The sequence below is a fragment of the Marmota marmota genome, unplaced genomic scaffold (genome assembly GCF_001458135.2).
Source record: "Marmota marmota marmota unplaced genomic scaffold, marMar, whole genome shotgun sequence".
Classification (NCBI taxonomy): domain Eukaryota; kingdom Metazoa; phylum Chordata; class Mammalia; order Rodentia; family Sciuridae; genus Marmota; species Marmota marmota.
In genome coordinates, this window is record NW_025999900.1 from 11,371,083 (window position 1) to 11,388,496 (window position 17,414).

The 17,414-nt window shown below is 32.9% G+C and overlaps 1 protein-coding gene across 2 annotated transcripts in view; it reads right to left on the minus strand.

The window, feature by feature from the left end:
- Positions 1 to 1,804: 1,804 nt before the first annotated feature.
- Positions 1,805 to 17,414, minus strand: part of Klhdc1 (kelch domain containing 1) — a 47,216-nt gene continuing 31,606 nt past the window's right edge. For both annotated transcript variants that reach the window (XM_048798621.1, XM_015491044.2), the window contains 5 exons: positions 15,488 to 15,600; positions 13,682 to 13,754; positions 8,986 to 9,070; positions 7,293 to 7,345; positions 1,805 to 3,253 (listed from right to left, as the gene is read on the minus strand). In XM_048798621.1, the coding sequence (XP_048654578.1) occupies positions 3,067 to 3,253; positions 7,293 to 7,345; positions 8,986 to 9,070; positions 13,682 to 13,754; positions 15,488 to 15,600 (511 nt within the window). In that variant the 3' untranslated portion in view covers positions 1,805 to 3,066. The remainder of the gene's footprint in view (positions 3,254 to 7,292; positions 7,346 to 8,985; positions 9,071 to 13,681; positions 13,755 to 15,487; positions 15,601 to 17,414) is intronic.

The window sequence follows — 17,414 nt, forward strand, 5'->3', positions numbered from 1 at the left end:
TATATATATATATATAGATATATAGATATATAGATATATATCCCCCTAAGGCTGGGGATCCAATCCAGGGCCTTATGCATATTAGGTAAACACTCTACCACTGAGCCACATCCCTAGCCCTCACTTCCTTCAAAATATCTTAATTATTCAATGAACTCTAATAATATTTTTAGACTATAGTTGACCACAGGTAACTGAAACAGCAGAAAACAAAACTTCAGATGATGGGACTACTATATAATTGAAATATAGGCACCAAAAAAAGTGCTTAAAGAGGAATTATGTTTCTTAAAATTGGTTACTCCCGTCAATGTTCCAAAAGTCTAAACTTTGTTGACAGCATGAACTACCCTGAAAATTCTTAGTAATTTTAGATTACTTATCTCTCAGACACTAATACACAAACTTAAATAATGTATTAATGAAAATGTCACTACAAACTGACAGTACAAAGTCCTAAAGAATATTTTTCAGCTTCTAGATGTGAGAGGCTAATAATTTTTAAAGGTGTTTGTGCAAATATTGTTTGTGCAAATACTATTTGTAAAAATGTATACCATTTGATGTGCTATCTATTGTATCATTAAAATTATAACACCTTAAAAGAATCCTTCCTAACAAGTGAAGAACATCCTAGGATTCTTTTTCCTTGAGAACCCATTTTGTGATCCATCTGAGAAAAACCATTAAACCTGCTAGAATAATCTTCCAGAGAGACAGTAATAAGGTATTAAGAAGTAAAGTCGTGAAGCTGTTGTTATCTTCTATATACCCTGGCTTCTATATACTGTGGAAATCAGTGGCACAAAAGTTGATAGTAAAACATCAGCTGGTAAGAAGTGACGAATGAAATACCATTTAGTCTATGGAAATTAAAACTTTCTAATAGCAGGGAAGCCCTGGTTTAAGCCAAAATTCAGAATATGAAGGTAAAGATCAGAATTTCAGTCATTCCTACCCTAGACTACCTTAAGATACATAACTTTTTGAAGCAGCACAGAATATCAAGTCAAATAAAAGTAGTACTAGGGCTGGGGATAGGTTATATATAGGTTTCATTCCCAAAGTCGAAACAAAAATATGCATTTTGAGGGGGCTAATCCAACTTTTAATGTTTTGAAAAAAACATTTAAAAACAGAAGTGCTAAAAAAAATAAAAAATAAAAACAGAAGTGCTCTTTTAATGGGCTGGAGAAAGCATCCATATAATCCAGAAATCATTTTAAAAGGTGTTGTTCCATTCAATGTCATCCATCACTAATCAATTAGGTTTTGGGGTGTGTGTGTGTGTGTGTATTTTTTTGTGGGGGTGGGGGTCGGGTGGGGTACCAGGGATTAAAATTAGGGGGTTGGGTGAGGTACCAGGGATTAAAATTAGGGGCACTCAATCACTGAGCTACATTCCCAGCCCTGTTTTGTATTTTATTTAGAGACAGGGTCTCACTGAGTTGCTTAGCATTTCTCTTTTGCTGAAGCTGACTCTGAACTCTCCATCCTCCTGCCTCAGCCTCCTGAGCTGCTGGGATTATAGGTGGCCCCCGTGCCCAGCAGATTTTGGTATATTTTTGCCTTAACTATAAAATGCTGACTGAAGGTCACAGTAACAAGATCATTTCTCTTAAGATGTGTGTAACTTGTGAGATTCATTTTCTAAATCTGATATGCAGATTAAAAACAGTAAGAAAAAATCAAAACTTACAGTTTTTTTTGCACAATCAACTCTAATAACTGGTTCACATTGACAAAATTATGAAACAGTAACTCCATATTCTTTGTACAATAAATAAAAATGTAAACACAAATATTACAATACATAAATAGAAGCTTTATACATCCAAAATACAATACATATATAAAATATATATCTAAATTTAATGACACTACAAACTATAATTTTCACTATAAATTACATATTTCAATGTAGAAATATATTTTTCTGACATTTTAAACTTCAAAAACAACTTGTAAGGTGATAGTGTGGAGAACAGTTTTATATACAAAGCTTTGTAGTAGTTAATTATACCTAATAATGGAAGGGCATGACTGTGATAATATGAAGAAAAATATCTCAATTATGGCAAAAGTACTATTTGATTCAAAGATACAGGGAGATACAGGGTTCCATTTCTCGGTAGATGGTAAATACTTTTATTTTAAAAGGATTCAAAGGATTTTGAACATCCTGATGTTTTAAGCATCAACTCTATGGAGCAGACTGAGTCAAACTGAGGGCTTTTCATAGTCAAATTGCTATATTACCACCCCATTTCATTGCTTACAAAAATTATTTTTCCAAGGCAAAATGTATTTCAACATGTCTCAAAAGTTAATAAATATACCACATCCCAATATTCCAAAGCCTGTATGATAAAATAAACCTTCACTTTATATACATTAAAACTTGGCCTCGTGTGTGTGTGTGTGTGTGTGTGTATAACTGGACAAACTAAATAACTTAATTGGAGTCAGAATTGAGGACATGTATTTCTCCACCCAAAGGGTGAAGAAAAGTTACAATGTTGCCTAAGAACACTTTACTAAGTAAGTGCCAGAAGGGCTGGAGTTAATACAGTACTGGTATCTGCCTATTTTATGCTTTTTGACCAGCTGTATTAGTTATTTAAGGAGAAGTTTTTAAATAACTATTATAGGAGACAGGTAATTTTAAAGCAACTTGAGAGAATTTATCTTTCTGAAAGTTGGTATGTAATGTTTATACACATATCTACAGTTATGTTAGGGAATTTCTGAAGTCCTTAGGGTAATTTTTCTTCTCAAATTTGCATAATCTTTCCAGTAAAGAGTACACATTGATTTAATATCTGTTATAACTGTACTTACTTTCAGAAAGCATACTTGTTCTGTAGATTATAAGGACACTGGTTTACAAATATAATCTGTATTTATATCTCATTTCTGTATATTCCATGCTATATAATAACTTTAACAGAGCATTTTGTTTCATATTTTATCCTTTAAATAAAGCCTGCTATGGGGGGGTAAATGTATACTCTGATTGAAATGTTATGTTTAAGTGTATTAGATATATATAGAGTATATAACAATTCAATTGCTACTGATCCACTGATACTTATTTTCTGTTTCATCTTTTTGGGCTCTTTGTTCTTCTCGGTGATTGGCAGCAGTCCAAAATGTGATTTTTTTGAGTACTTGTTGGAGAAGTTTAGGAGGTAATAGAGATATTTGGCTTTTTAAAATAATAGCATTTTTACCAATGCAGTCTAGGCATGACCTGTAAATAAAACATAACAGAATTATTAGTTGTTTTTTTAATATCATTTTTTTAGTTGTAGATGGACATAATACTTTTTAATTAATTAATTTTTTTGAGAGAGAGAGGAAAGAGACAGAGAGAGAGAATTTTTTAATATTTATTTATTTATTTTTAGTTTTCGGCAGACACAGCATCTTTGTTTTTATATGTGGTGCTGATGATTGAACCCAGGCCGCACGCATGCCAGGCGAGCGCGCTACCACTTGAGCCACATCCCTAGCCCCTAATTTATTTATTTTTATGTGATGCTGAGGATCAAACCCAGGGTCTCACATGTGCCAGACAAGTGTTCTACCACTGAGTTATGACCCCAGCCCAAATTATTAGTTTTCAAACCTGAAGATATAATATAAAATATTTACAGGTTTTTGTGTGTGTGTGTATGTGTTGGGGGGCAAGCAATCTATCACTGAACTAAACCCCTAATAAAAATCATTATAAAAATTTTACCTGACATTGTACTTCCTTTGTATTGTCTGGAACATAAGAGGATTTTTTTCCCCTAAACACTATAATAGTCATGTATTTTTATTGCAGAGAGATTGTATCTGACCCACATCCAATGGAAACCAAAAATATGTGTGTGTATACATAAATTTGATTCACACACACGCATACTGGGGATTAAACCCATAGGTGCTCTACCACTGAGCTACACTCCCAGCCCTGTTTTAAATATAAATACATATTTTATATATTTATATAAATATATAAATATAAACAATGGGATGATCCCACAGTCCGTTAGATCACGTGATGTGAAAAGACTAATTGCGTCCTATTGTATCGCAATTACAGTAAGTATTAAATGTCTCCTGACTTCAAATAAAAAGAACATGTTGACTGCACTGTGGACAAGCAATTATGTCAAGATAACAGACTTCACATAGTAAACACAACTAAATTCGTGCTATATTTGAGTTCTGATATATTAAACTATGCTCAGCAACAAAAAGGAATATACCCAAGCATAGAGAGCACTGCACTCAGTATCATGGATGACACAAAGAAGCCAAAAGACTGGTGGTCACCTTTAGTTTAGCCTGAAAGGCAAGCCCATCTAGTTGTCTGCTGTTTTACTTTATCTCATTTCTATATTGATTCATTTCTGTCGCACCACCCTGGCCAAATTCAAACCATGGATAAAATGAGTCAATCATCTCTCTGTACCTGTGATCTAGCTGCTGAAGAAAACTGTTTCTGCAGATGTGTTACCTCTACATATCAGTTATAGTCTGAGCTGAGCATTACTCTGTTAAAAAATATCCTCATTCAGCATCTTCTTGTAGTCATCTCAGTACCTTTTCAAATCTCCACCATCTTTAAGTTCATATCTTCACCTCTCTTTTTTCTTATCAGATGACCTCACTTTCAACTAAAACTTTCTCAATACCCTCTCTCCAACCAATAAATATTTGTCTTTATACCCATACTTTCTTCCTTCTCCTCCATTTTTAAAAATATTTGTTTTAGTTGTAATTGGACACAATACCTTTATTTTATTTTTATGAGCTGCTGAGGATCAAACCCAGCACCCTGCATGTGCTAGGTGAGTGTTCTTCCCGTGAGCCACAACCCCAACCCCTTCCTTCTCCTCTATTTTAAAAGAAAAGTATCATTCCTGCAGTCAAGGCTAATTTGACTGTTTGCTAAAATTTACTTCCTTAAGACTATGCCAATTTTTCCTTCAATGTTTTGTGCTTCCAATAACTTAATCCCTAATGGCTTCTTCTCATCACTATATAAACAGATACTCCTCCTTTCTTATCCATGCCATTTCATTTCATTTCATTTCATGCCTTTCCATGTGGGCACTCAAATACTTCTTAATCCTTGTATATGAAGAACTTGCAAACTAGTTAGGGAAAGTAATGGTCACAGTAAAAGTTAAAATATCAGTATAAGCCATCATATTTATAGCAGTCGTTTCCAAACTTGTCTGCATATCAGAATTAACTTGAGATCTTTAAAATCAATCTCCAAAGTACAGGCCACACCCTACACCAATTAAACCAAAACGACTGGGGGTAGAACACTGGTATCAATAGTTTTTGAAGCTCCCCATGAGATTCTAATATGCAGACAAGTTTCAGAACTATCACACTAAGCCAAGGAGCAGTCAAGAAAGACCAAGAAATTTCAGTTTGAGCTAGTCTAATGTTTTTTCAGTGATTCAAGTTGAAGAACATTTGGAAGTTATAGTATACTCCTTGAAATACTGCATGTCATCTCTTTCTCTTTCTCAACCCCTCATATGCCTTCACCCATATTATTCTCACTGCATAAAATCCACATCTATTTGCTGGGCAACTTTGACTTCTTTTAAGTCCTTCTTCCCAACTGTCAATAGGCAGGAAAAAATAGGGGCTTTTCCTACAATCCTCCCAGAAAACTCTGTACATACATTTGTGTGTGTGTGTGTGTGTGTGTGTGTGTGTGTGTGTGTTTGTGTGTGTTATTGAGGATTGAACTCAGGGCTTTGCACATGCTAGGCAAGTGCTTCACCACTGAGCTATATCCCCATCCCTGTTTTGAAACTTGATTTTGAGACAGAGTTTCACTAAATTGCCCAGGTTGACCCTGAATTTGCAGTCCTCCAGCTTCAGTATTCCAGGTGGTTGGGATTATAGTGTACTGCATCAGCCTTGTATATTGTTATGGTTTAGATATTAGGTGTCTCCCAAAAGCTCATGTGTGAGAAAGTTTAGAGGTGAAATGACTGGGCTATGAAAGCCTTAACTTTATCAGTACATTAACTCCCTAATAGGAATTAACTGGGTAGTAACTGTAGGCAGGTAGGGTATGGCTGCAGGTGATGGGTCATTGGGGGACATGCCTTCCGGTACACATTTTGTCCCTGGAAAGCAGAGCTGTCTGTCTCTGCTTCCTGGTGGCCATGTCCTGAGCTGCTTTCCTCTACCACATTTTTCTGCTATGATGTTCTGCCTCTTGTTGGGCCCACAGCAGTGGAGCAAGCCATCTGTGGACTCAGACCTCTGAAACTGTGAGCCCCAAATAAAGTATTCCTCCTCTAAAATTATTCTTGTCAGGTTTTTTGGTCACAGCAGCAAAAAAGCTGACCAAAACATACATTATCTATTTATATTTTTCTTTTTGTGCTATTAGTGCTCTACCCGTGAGCTATATCCCCAGACCTATTAACTAATTGATTAATTTTGATACAAGGTTTCAAGCTGTCTAGGCTTGCTTTGAACTTGTGATGCTCCTGCCTCAGCCTCCCAAGCAGCTGGAATTATAGGCGTGTGTCACCTTGACCAGCTACATACTCCTTTTTAGAGCAAGAACATATGAGCCAAGAAAGTATAAGTCATACCATCAATTTAATAATGGCTTTGAGGTTTAAAAAAATTCTGCTATATTAAATGTGTGAATGTACGTATGTGTGTGTGGTATATAGAGATACGATCAATATGACATATTCTGATTTTCAGAAGATAAAAATTTTAAGAAGGATTAGAATTAAGGAACTACAGTATGCTTAATATTACCAAATGAACTAAGAGCAATTTTATAAACAAAATAAAAAATGTGATTGTACTACATATTTTAATTTTTTTCTTTTCTTTCTTTTCTTTTTTTTTTTTTGGTACTAGAGATTTAATCCCAGGTGCTTTACTACTGAGCTATATCCCTAAGCCCTTTTTGTTTTTTATTTTGAGACAGGGTCTCACTAAGTTGTTAGAGCCTTGTTAAATTGCTAAGGCTATCCTTGAACTTATGATTCTTGTGACTCAAGCTCTTGAGCTTCTGGGATTACAGGTATGAACCACGATGCCTGGCTGTTTATTATAATTAAAAATAATAACACTGGTATATGATTTACCAACATAAATTTGATTTTACTATTAAAAAGACAAATATTTTCTTAGGTTCAAGTCATACAAACTACCTGAAAAATATATCTCTTCCAAAAAAGGAGGAAAAAGGAAATGATACATTCCTAGCATGTATATATAAAAATACTGGATTTGCTTACCTGAGTAGTGAATAAGGCTGTGTTTGAAAGATCAATAAATCATTACAGTGACCCTAAAACATAAGAAAGGTCTTATCAGGGATTTTTATAAAAATAACATTGAGTTAATAATATAATGCTTTATTGTATTTTACACATGTAAAAACATAGCATAAAGCAGCAAATAAATCTCTGACTGGTAACACATATACATATGCATGCACGCAAACAAGGATACCCACAAATATACACATATATATGTACACATACACCTGCTATGCACAAACTTTGGGTATGTGGTTACCAAACTTCAGTGGCCAAAATTCTACCTAATCAATAGCTTATAATTGCAAATTTAAAAATCAGAAATATGTTCTTTTCTGAGAATAGTGAGTTAAAAAGTGACACAAGTAGTGGTTTATAAACACTTTTTTTTTTTAACAAAAGCATTTTCTTCAAATTGCTCTTATTTTAAAAATCTCTGCTTTAGGGCTGGGGATGTGGCTCGGGGTAGAGTGTTTGCCTAGCATGCCCAAGGGCCTAGGTTCAATTCCCAGACCACACACACATAAAAAACAAACAAACAAAAAAGCAAAACTCTTCTTTATCCTATTTCGAGATAGTTCCTTTGAGGTGCTAGGGATCAAACCCAGGGCCCTTGCATATGCTAGATAAGTGCTGTACCACTGAACTAAACCCTTTAGCTCCCTTCCTGAGAATTATTAATTTAAAAATTAAGCAGCTGGGGTTGTAGCTCAGAGCTTGCCTAGTGCTTGCCTAGCATGTGTGAGGCACTGGGTTCAATTCTCAGCACTGCATATAAAAAAAAATAATAATAAAGATCCATTGACAACTTAAAAAATATTTTAAAAAATTAAGATCCTGAAGATTTTTTGAATAATGAGTCTTTCATCTAAAAGTTAATAATGGTAGAAGGGTCAACAGAAAATTTCTATAAATCCTTTCAAATAGATCTTTGGAATTTCATAATTTGTGATCCAGATTTTAGTTATAATTTAAACTGTGTCATCTAAAAGAAAAGAAGATTTCTAGTGACAAAAAAGAGAAGACAAAATATAAATTTGCCCCTCCCCTTTCTTTTGTGGTCTTGAGTATCGAACCCAAGGCTTTGCACAAGCTAGGCAAAAATTTTGCTATGTAAGTACAAAATTATGGTTTTAATATTTTAAGTAATTAATTTCATTTCTGGTGGTAAAATCCAAGGGTGTCCTACTACTGATCTACATCCCCAGCAGTCCTTTCTTTAGTTTTCATTTTGAGACAGGGTCTTGCTCAAAGAAAAAAAAGAAAAGGCTCAAAGAAAAAAGCTCTTTGTAATAAGTAATGAAATTAATAGACCTATTTGGATTTCTTTTTTTTTAATATTTTATTTTTTAGTTTGTAGTTGGACACAATACCTTTATTTTATTTATTTATTTTTATGTGGTGCTGAGGATTGAACCCAGGGCCTCGCACGTGCTAGGTGAGCACTCTACCACTGAGCCACAACCCCATAACACAGACCCCCTATTTGGATTTCTAAATCCAAAAACTCTTGAAATGTTTTACAAAAGCCACTCATTCTTAGGATTAATAACCCCACAGAGTAACATTTTATATTTTGCAGTATTAGAATAGCAATATTCTTGTTGGGTAGTTATTTATTTTGAATAACATAATTCCAGAGGAAACATTTAGATATAAGATTTCTTACTGTATCCAAGGAAAGTAAATCATCTTTGCTCCCACCAAACACCATTATTTCGTTTTCTTTTCCCAAACAGGCTGTGTGCCATAACCTAAAATTGAAAATTATAAACGGTGAAATACAGGAAGAAACTGTACATTACATAAAGTCAATTATAAACTGTATACTCTAAAATTAATCCATTTTAAAATAGGCATGACTGAACTTGAACCTTTGGCATATCTTCAAAGGGGTTAGATTTTAAAGATATTTTTAGAGTTCTTTAAATTGTATCATTTTGATTAAGGAGGTGATTCCCAATAACTCTTTCTATTATATCCCCCAACCTTTTTTTTTAACCCTTTTCTTTCATACATATTATCCTCAAAACACAATAAATTAAGAAGGAACTGACCCCCTTATTGCTGACAGAGGCACCTTTCCCAATTCTCTTATTAACATCTGCCATGTTACTGTTCTCATTACTTTTGCCTCTTTCTTTTCTGCTTATTCACATCACCTGACAAATCCAATGTGCTACTCTCTTCACATTTCTATTGTCAAATCATTCATCACTCTGGGTACAGAATACCATATGTTCCTTTTTTTTTTAAATCTCTAATCTCTCTAGCTACATATATCTAATAAATAATACTTTTCAAATACTTTTTTACTATCTGACCATTAAGAATTTTATTGACTCATATTTGTACATATTTATGAGGTATGAGGTATAGTATAATAATATGTACACAATGTGTAGTGATCAAATAAGGATAATTAACATTTCTATCTCCTCAAACATTTATAATTTCTATGTGTTAGGAACCTTCAGACTCTTCTAGTTATTTTGAAATATCTTGTAAATTGTGTAAAATACAGTTAGCATGGGAATTTCCTGATTAGGAAGCATCTGTGCTGCCAACTCTTTTTTCTAGCCTAATATTTTATGATCAGTCATTATTTCTTTTTCCCCCAAATGTTAATTCTTGCCTCTCCCCAGTGAGTCCTCTATTTCAACCAACTCTGCTTCCTTGCTTACCCTAAGGAAAAAACTTATATTCACTTCCAGGCTTTTGTTTGCTGCCCCCCCACCCCTTTTTTTTTCTTTTGTGGTGCTGGGGATTGAACCCAGGGACTTTGTACACAAGCCCTCTACCAATTGAGTTATATCCCCAGCTGTTGTTTGCCCTTTTTCTTAAGCCTAGAATAAGTCATTTTCTCTGGGCCTTAAAAAAACAGGCTCAATATGAAGGAAGTGTTTCAAATAATCCATCTAACTGGTTTTGCTGCCATTTCTGATCAGCATCTTTCAACATTTACATGTTTATTTTGTGCTCTACTAACTCACATTTGAAGATTAATTGCTCTATATACTACTTTAATTGTCTTCCAGCTCCCTAAAAAGACCATGAGGTCTGTGAGGTCAGAAATTGCCACAGTGGTATGTTGAAACAGGCTCACTGGCTAGGTGAACGAATTGTGCATATCTTCATCCAGCTCAGAATCATTTTAATATCTTGAAATCAGCTATAAAGGGAGTATTTACACCTGTAGTAATCAGCAAAGGCTATACATTAGGTGCCTCAACTTTGAGAGTAGTTGTAACTGTATGCCAGCAAACCACTGAAACTCGGGTATGCTAATTTTATGCTTCTTTAAAAAAATATCCAATATGGTATTCTGTACCCAGTTGGTGCTAAAAAAAAAATCTTAATTAGCAAAAGCAAACACAAAATACTGATATAATTTATTCAGTGATTAAATATGCAAATTATTTCATAAAGGAGTAGAGCAATTAATGTTCTTTTGTAAATGGTCTGATAGCTCATGTCCATCTCCAATTTTACATTATTTACCAAGAAAAATTTTATAGTTTATTTATAAAGTTCGTAATTTCCAAAAGCTCTACCTCTCAAAAATCTCAAAGTACATGCAGATTCTCAATTTCACATGAGAAACTAAGGATTTTACAAAATCATTGCTTTGACTCATTACTTTTTTTTTTTTTGGTGGTGCTGGGGATTGAACACATGGCCTTGTGCATGCAAGGCAAGCACTCTACTAACTGAGCTATATCCCCAGTCCTTATTACTTTTCTTAATAAACCAAATTGCTAGAGTAATAGATACCCAAAACAATTATATATTGTCATTTCTTTTATTACCACATCACTTATTTTTTAGCATATTAATCCCTTTTACTTAAATTCTGCACGTGCAAACAGTAGGAGTATGTACAATTTGTTAAGCCACATATTTTCCTCAATCATGCCATAGCCAATGACAAATGCACTTGGGACCCAGGATAAATCAAGTTATTAGATATGTTCTTTTGGAAATACTTGCTCAGTTCTCCAAATTATATGTTAGAATGCAAATTGGCATAAATTCTCAACAAGAACCCAAATTATGTTGTGGGTTTGGAGAGGATTAGAAGAGAGATTAGGTAAAAGAAATGGAATATAATGAATGCCCCATATAAGGAAAGGAATAGATTAATTTCCTAGAGAGACAGCTATGTATATAATGGCCTTGGCAATACTCATGGGATCCAGCAGAGCTTTTGGCTCTCTACACCAACACTTTATCTCGTATCTTTTACAGACACATAAAAAAGGTTCTTTGCTGACAACCACTTATATGGGTTATTAGGTATGGATTTACAGATGGTCTTTGAACCAGGCATAGTTTTATCTAAGGTAAGGCCTGAAGATAGTGTTATGCTGTAGAACAGTGGTTCTCAACCAGGGGTAACCTGTCCCCCAAGGAGACTTTTGACAACACCTGTAGATATTTTTGGTTGTCATCACTTGGGGAAAGAGAAGGCAGTGCTACTCACATCTAGTGGGTAAAAGCTAAGGATGCTGTTAATCATCTTGCAATGTACAGGACACCCCTAACAACAATTATTGAACCAATTATTTGGTTCAAAATGTCAATAATGCTAAGATTAAGAAGCCCTGTCTCAGAGTTCTAAGAGGATAATTGGGCAGCTTACATTTCAAATTATATCTTGGAAAAGTTTGCACAAAATGCATTTAGATGTTAATTGTCACTTTCATAAAAATTAGTAAACACACACACACACAAATATATATATATATATATATATATCTCTGTAACAGACCTNATGTTCTCCTTACACTCAACTGTATCCCACCTGTTCTCCTCCTCACCTCATACCTGAAGATAGATCTGCCTCTGTCTTATCTGCCTTATGGAAACTCTGGCCTGGATTTCATCATCGAAGAACACTGGAAAGCCTTTCCTGCCTTGATTTTGGTGACATCTAGCTTGGAACCTGATGTTTTTTCTATAGACTGATAGTATATGTCCTCTCACAGCTGCTCTAAACTTATCACCTAAACATTCTAATAAAGCATATTATTTACATGACACATCAACTGAATCAAAAGAAATCTCTTTACATAGCTCTAGTTCTAACTAGTATATTATTGATAATAGTTGTGTTGCTCTAATTATTAAGAATTGAAATATAAAATAGGAGCAATTTAAAAATTAAACATTTTTACTACCACTTTGGTCTATAATTAACATATTTATAAAATCAAAAATTAGGAGAAACTTAGAGATTATCTAGTCCAACTCCTTTATTTCACAGATGAAGAAATTGATGCTCAGCTTCTTTAAGTGACTTTTTAAAGCCAAAAAACTAAACAGTAACTGAGCAAGGACTAGAAATCTGGGTCCCCATATCTTAATATAAAACTCTTTAAATTAAACAAATATATTTTTAAAAAGCCACAATTGTTAAAATAATAAATTCCAATGAATTTTATACATGAAAATAAAATAATCAAATATGTAAATATAAGTTATAGATTATAAGTATATTGATAGATTATAAATATATAGTAAATATTAACATAGATATACATACCAAAATATATATAAATATTTTAAGTCTTTTTCTCAAAAAAGTTACTTAAAATTATCATTTATTAAATAACAAAAATACATATCATTAATTTGCACACTAACATAAATCATCTATAGTTAAAAAATCTGAAATACATGGCACGGAAAGGCATAAAATTTGTTACTGACTACAATGATAATTATGTGCTGAATCTGAATTTCCTATGAAGATATTTTTTATTATACTATTCAACCAAATTTGAAAAAATAAGAAATACAATACTACTGTGGTTTCTTTAATATAATAATAGTATACTGTTCCTATAATTTTTATTATAATATACTACAAATATCTAACATTTTCTTTTTCAAAAAATTCACATTAATAAATACATTAGACCAGTAATCAAAATAATAATTTGCCATCTACTAAATCAATATGAAATCAAATTTCCTCATTAAATTTCTTTAAACTTCTAAAAACAAATTACTACTATTAAAGCCAACCCTATTCCTATCTACTGATTAAAAATATTAACATTAAAATATTAAAATTATGAGATATTTTAAATTATCTTTTTCATATTTATCAGGCAAGATTTCACATTTACCTAAAAGAATAACATTTTTAAATATGCAAATATGGATAAAAACTAGATAGATTATTTTTAACAGTCAGATATAATTAAAATGATATTTGAATTATATAACATAAAGCTCATGTGAAAGATATCATTCTGAATGTTTTATGATTTCAGTGGCAAACAGTATAAATTGAGTGCTTTATCTTAATACTTTAAAAATTCTTAATTATTTTACTACTTGTCAACTACTAGACTTACCTGGGTCTTGTGTTAGGTAAATGTATAAGTTGTTTCCAACAATTTGTTATTGTATTATGAATCCAACCATCACCTGAAATATTATGACAGTTTAATTAGTCCTTTGGATACAATTTTAATTTTTTCCATATTTATCATGTTACATTTATATGATTATCTTTCCTGTGTGTGCATATCTTTTTCATAAATATTTCAAACATACACAAAAGTAGAGTGATCTACCTCCTAGATGCAACAACTATCAAGGTTTTGAGCTGGTGGTGTAGCTCAGAAGTAGTGTTTGCACTTATTATCACCTGCAAAACCCTGGGTTCAATCCCCAGCATTAATCCATCAAAAAAACTGTTTTGCCAAATGGGTTCCATTTATCTCTGTTATTCTTATTGTTGAATTCATAATAAATCAAATCCTATATCTCCTATCATTTTCCCCAAACACACTTCAGTATGATTGCTTAAAAAATGAACACTCTACATAAGCACAATGCCATTATCAGTCAATAGAAGATAATTCTTCGGTATCCATATGATCAGATCTTAAACTTAATTGATGAGAGAGGAAACTGACTAGACTAAAAGTTAAGATATTTAATTTCCCATAGTCAATGACCAAAAATAGCAAATAGGAATTAAAAACTTTAGATCTCGTGAAGTTAACGATGTTAAACAACCTCTAGCAAAATGTACATCTTAATTTTTATTATATTCCAAATTTCTTTTAATTAAAAAGCTCATAAATTGGAGAAAAAATAATCTGCAAGAATATTACCATCTCCTACCAGGAATTGTTATTTCTCCAACCAGCTCTAAAATTAGGTGGCCCACACTCCCCGCTAAATGCATCACTGATACGAACATCTCCTGTTGAAAAATAGTTGTTTCCAGATTCCATATAAAATTATACAAATTATTTTAGTGTTACATAGGTTTCTTTTTTTAGTATATTTTTGTAGTTGTAGATGGACAAAATGCCTTTATTTTATTTATTTTTATGTAGTGGTAAGGATTGAATCCAATGCTTCACACGTGCTAGGCAAGTGCTCTGTCACTGAGCTACAGCCCCAGCCTATATAGGTTTCTTGATAAAAACATCTTTAGCCATAGAAAACTTCTGAGTTAAGAAAATACAATACATCCAACACCTCAAACCAAGAGGTGAATATTCTTGGTCACTCATCTACCCTGATGCCACAATTTTACTGCTTAAAGAAAAACACAATTAAAAAACCCATAGCTATTAGGATCAGCAGTGAAAGGAGTTAACAAAATTCTGCTAATACTTTCCTTTATAATTCTATAACAAAAGAGAAAAAACTGGCTTTCCACTTTGTATTTCCAGAGCCTTCTAGGAAGGCTGGTCTTCTAATCTCCATTCCAGCCTATAGTATAAGCATCTGGATCAAAACCCAGGAGGACGCAGAATCACAGAATACTACAGTGGTAAGGGGCTTTAATTCAGCTAGATTCACCCTTTTCTTCTTTTCTTAAGAAAAGAAGAAGTACATGAAGATCCAAGGATATTGAAGCAGAGAGCTTCTCTTCCCAATTAAAAAAAAATTTTTTTTTCAGCTGTAGATGGACAGCATGACTTTATTTTATTTGTGTTAAAGATTCAGTGCCTCACACATGCCAGGCAAATGTTCCACCACTGAGCTATCTCACCTCTTTTTTTCAATTCTTAATGCAATGCAAGCATGAAGTTAGGGATAAAGAAAAAAAGGAAGACTTAACTTCACTTTAAGCATGAAATAAAATTAAGAAAAAGGAATGAGAGGATATTTTATATGCTTAACTTTAACTGACTTACTTAATGGAATATTATCTGCACTTAGTCCTCCAAATAGGAAAAGTTTATCATCAGCTATGGGTGTTAAAGTATGCCATGACCGATGTTTTGGACTTTCTCCATTAATAGAAATCCTATGACAAGAGAAAATAATTAAATTTAATTATTTTAATTAAATTTATTTTATTTCAACTGCATTAGTCAAAATAAAGTTTTATTTATTTGTTTGTTTATTATTATTTTGGGGGTAACTGGGATTGAACTCAGGGACACTCAACCACTGAGCCACATCCTATTTTGTATTTTTTTTAGAGACAGGGTCTCACGGAGTTGTTTAGTGCCTTGCTGTTGCTGAGGCTGGTTTTAAACTCTCAATCCTCCTGTCTCAGCCTCCTGAGCTGCTGGGACTGCAAGCATGTGCCACAGCACCCGGCAAAATAATAGGTTTTTAATCATCTCAGAGTGTTTATAAAACATTCTTAAGTTCTTAGATAAACTTGAACAATTTATTTCCACTTAATGTCCATTTCACTTGTTCATAGAACACAGAGTGAAATTAAATTTCAATTTCCATTTAATTCACAATGCATATTTAACATCACTTTTGTTGATTAATAAACACACTTTCCCATTTTTTGACACAATTATTTTCATGTCTCTTATTTTTTTTTTACTATTGTTTCATGTTTAATTTTGTGTTTTTAGCTGGTTTCCACATGCTATTGTTTTTACTCTGGTCTACTTGTTGTATAAGTTCCGAAAGCATTATCTTCCCCTGAAAATGCTAGCTACTTTACCTTCAAAATAAAAGTATGCATGCCATTGCAGATGCAGGATAAACCTCTAAAATTTTCAAACCAATAAACTCTTCTTTAATAAAACAGAAACATAAATAAAAAACATAAACAAAAGCTGGAAGCAAAAAGTTTTAAAACCAGGAGAAAAGAAAACACTATTCTTCAGCATTCTGGAATGCGCCATAGCAACATGGGCCAGTTTTAGAGAATGTTAATTTATTTTTTCCAAAAAGAAATATTTTTATTGTTTTTAAAAATTATTATTAGAAACACTTTGGTCATAAAGCATTTAACAACCACTAAAATACTTTTTAAAAAGGAGAATTCTCTTATAATCTTGTATCCCACCAATAAGAAATAATATTAATTTGGTATATCTCTTTAAGACTTTAATGCATATATTTATTAAAAGTACATACATGGGAGCATATAATCTGTTCTGTAACTTTTTTATCTCAAATAATATGCTGTATAATATTTCTGTAAAACATGGTTTCCTTTGGTATTGGAAGCAAAACAGCCCACTGGGCAAGGTATCATGATTTAAACAATCTCTACTTGCAGACACGAAAATTAATTTCAATTTTGGCTTTTATTAATAATGTTGAAACATCTTTTAACTATGTACACATGTTCACACACATACACATACCCTTGTCATTGTTTTTGGAAAAATATGAATCAAAGAAATTATATACACACACACAGACACACATACACACACGCACGTACACACGTATGTCTTTATATATGTGCAATTATATGTGTATGTGTATTTTTTTTCAGGTAGTGGAGATTGAACCTAGCACCTTGTACATGCTATGGAAGCAATCTCTGAGATATATCCCCAGCCCTTTTCATTTTGAGACAAAGTTTCACTAAATTGTCCTGGTAGCCTCAAACTTGTGATCCTCCTGCCTCAGCCTCCGAAGCAGTTGAGATTTCCATTTTATATTTTAAACATATTTTCAGGCTACCTTCCAAAAAAAAGTGCCCCAATTTGTACTACCAATTATGTTGTTACATTCTACCACACACTGTCATAATTATTTTTATCTGATAAGTGAAAACTTACTTTTATTCCCTTTTCTTTGATAATCTATGCAAAACCAGTAATTTTACATAATCTATTTTCTTTTTTTTAAAATATC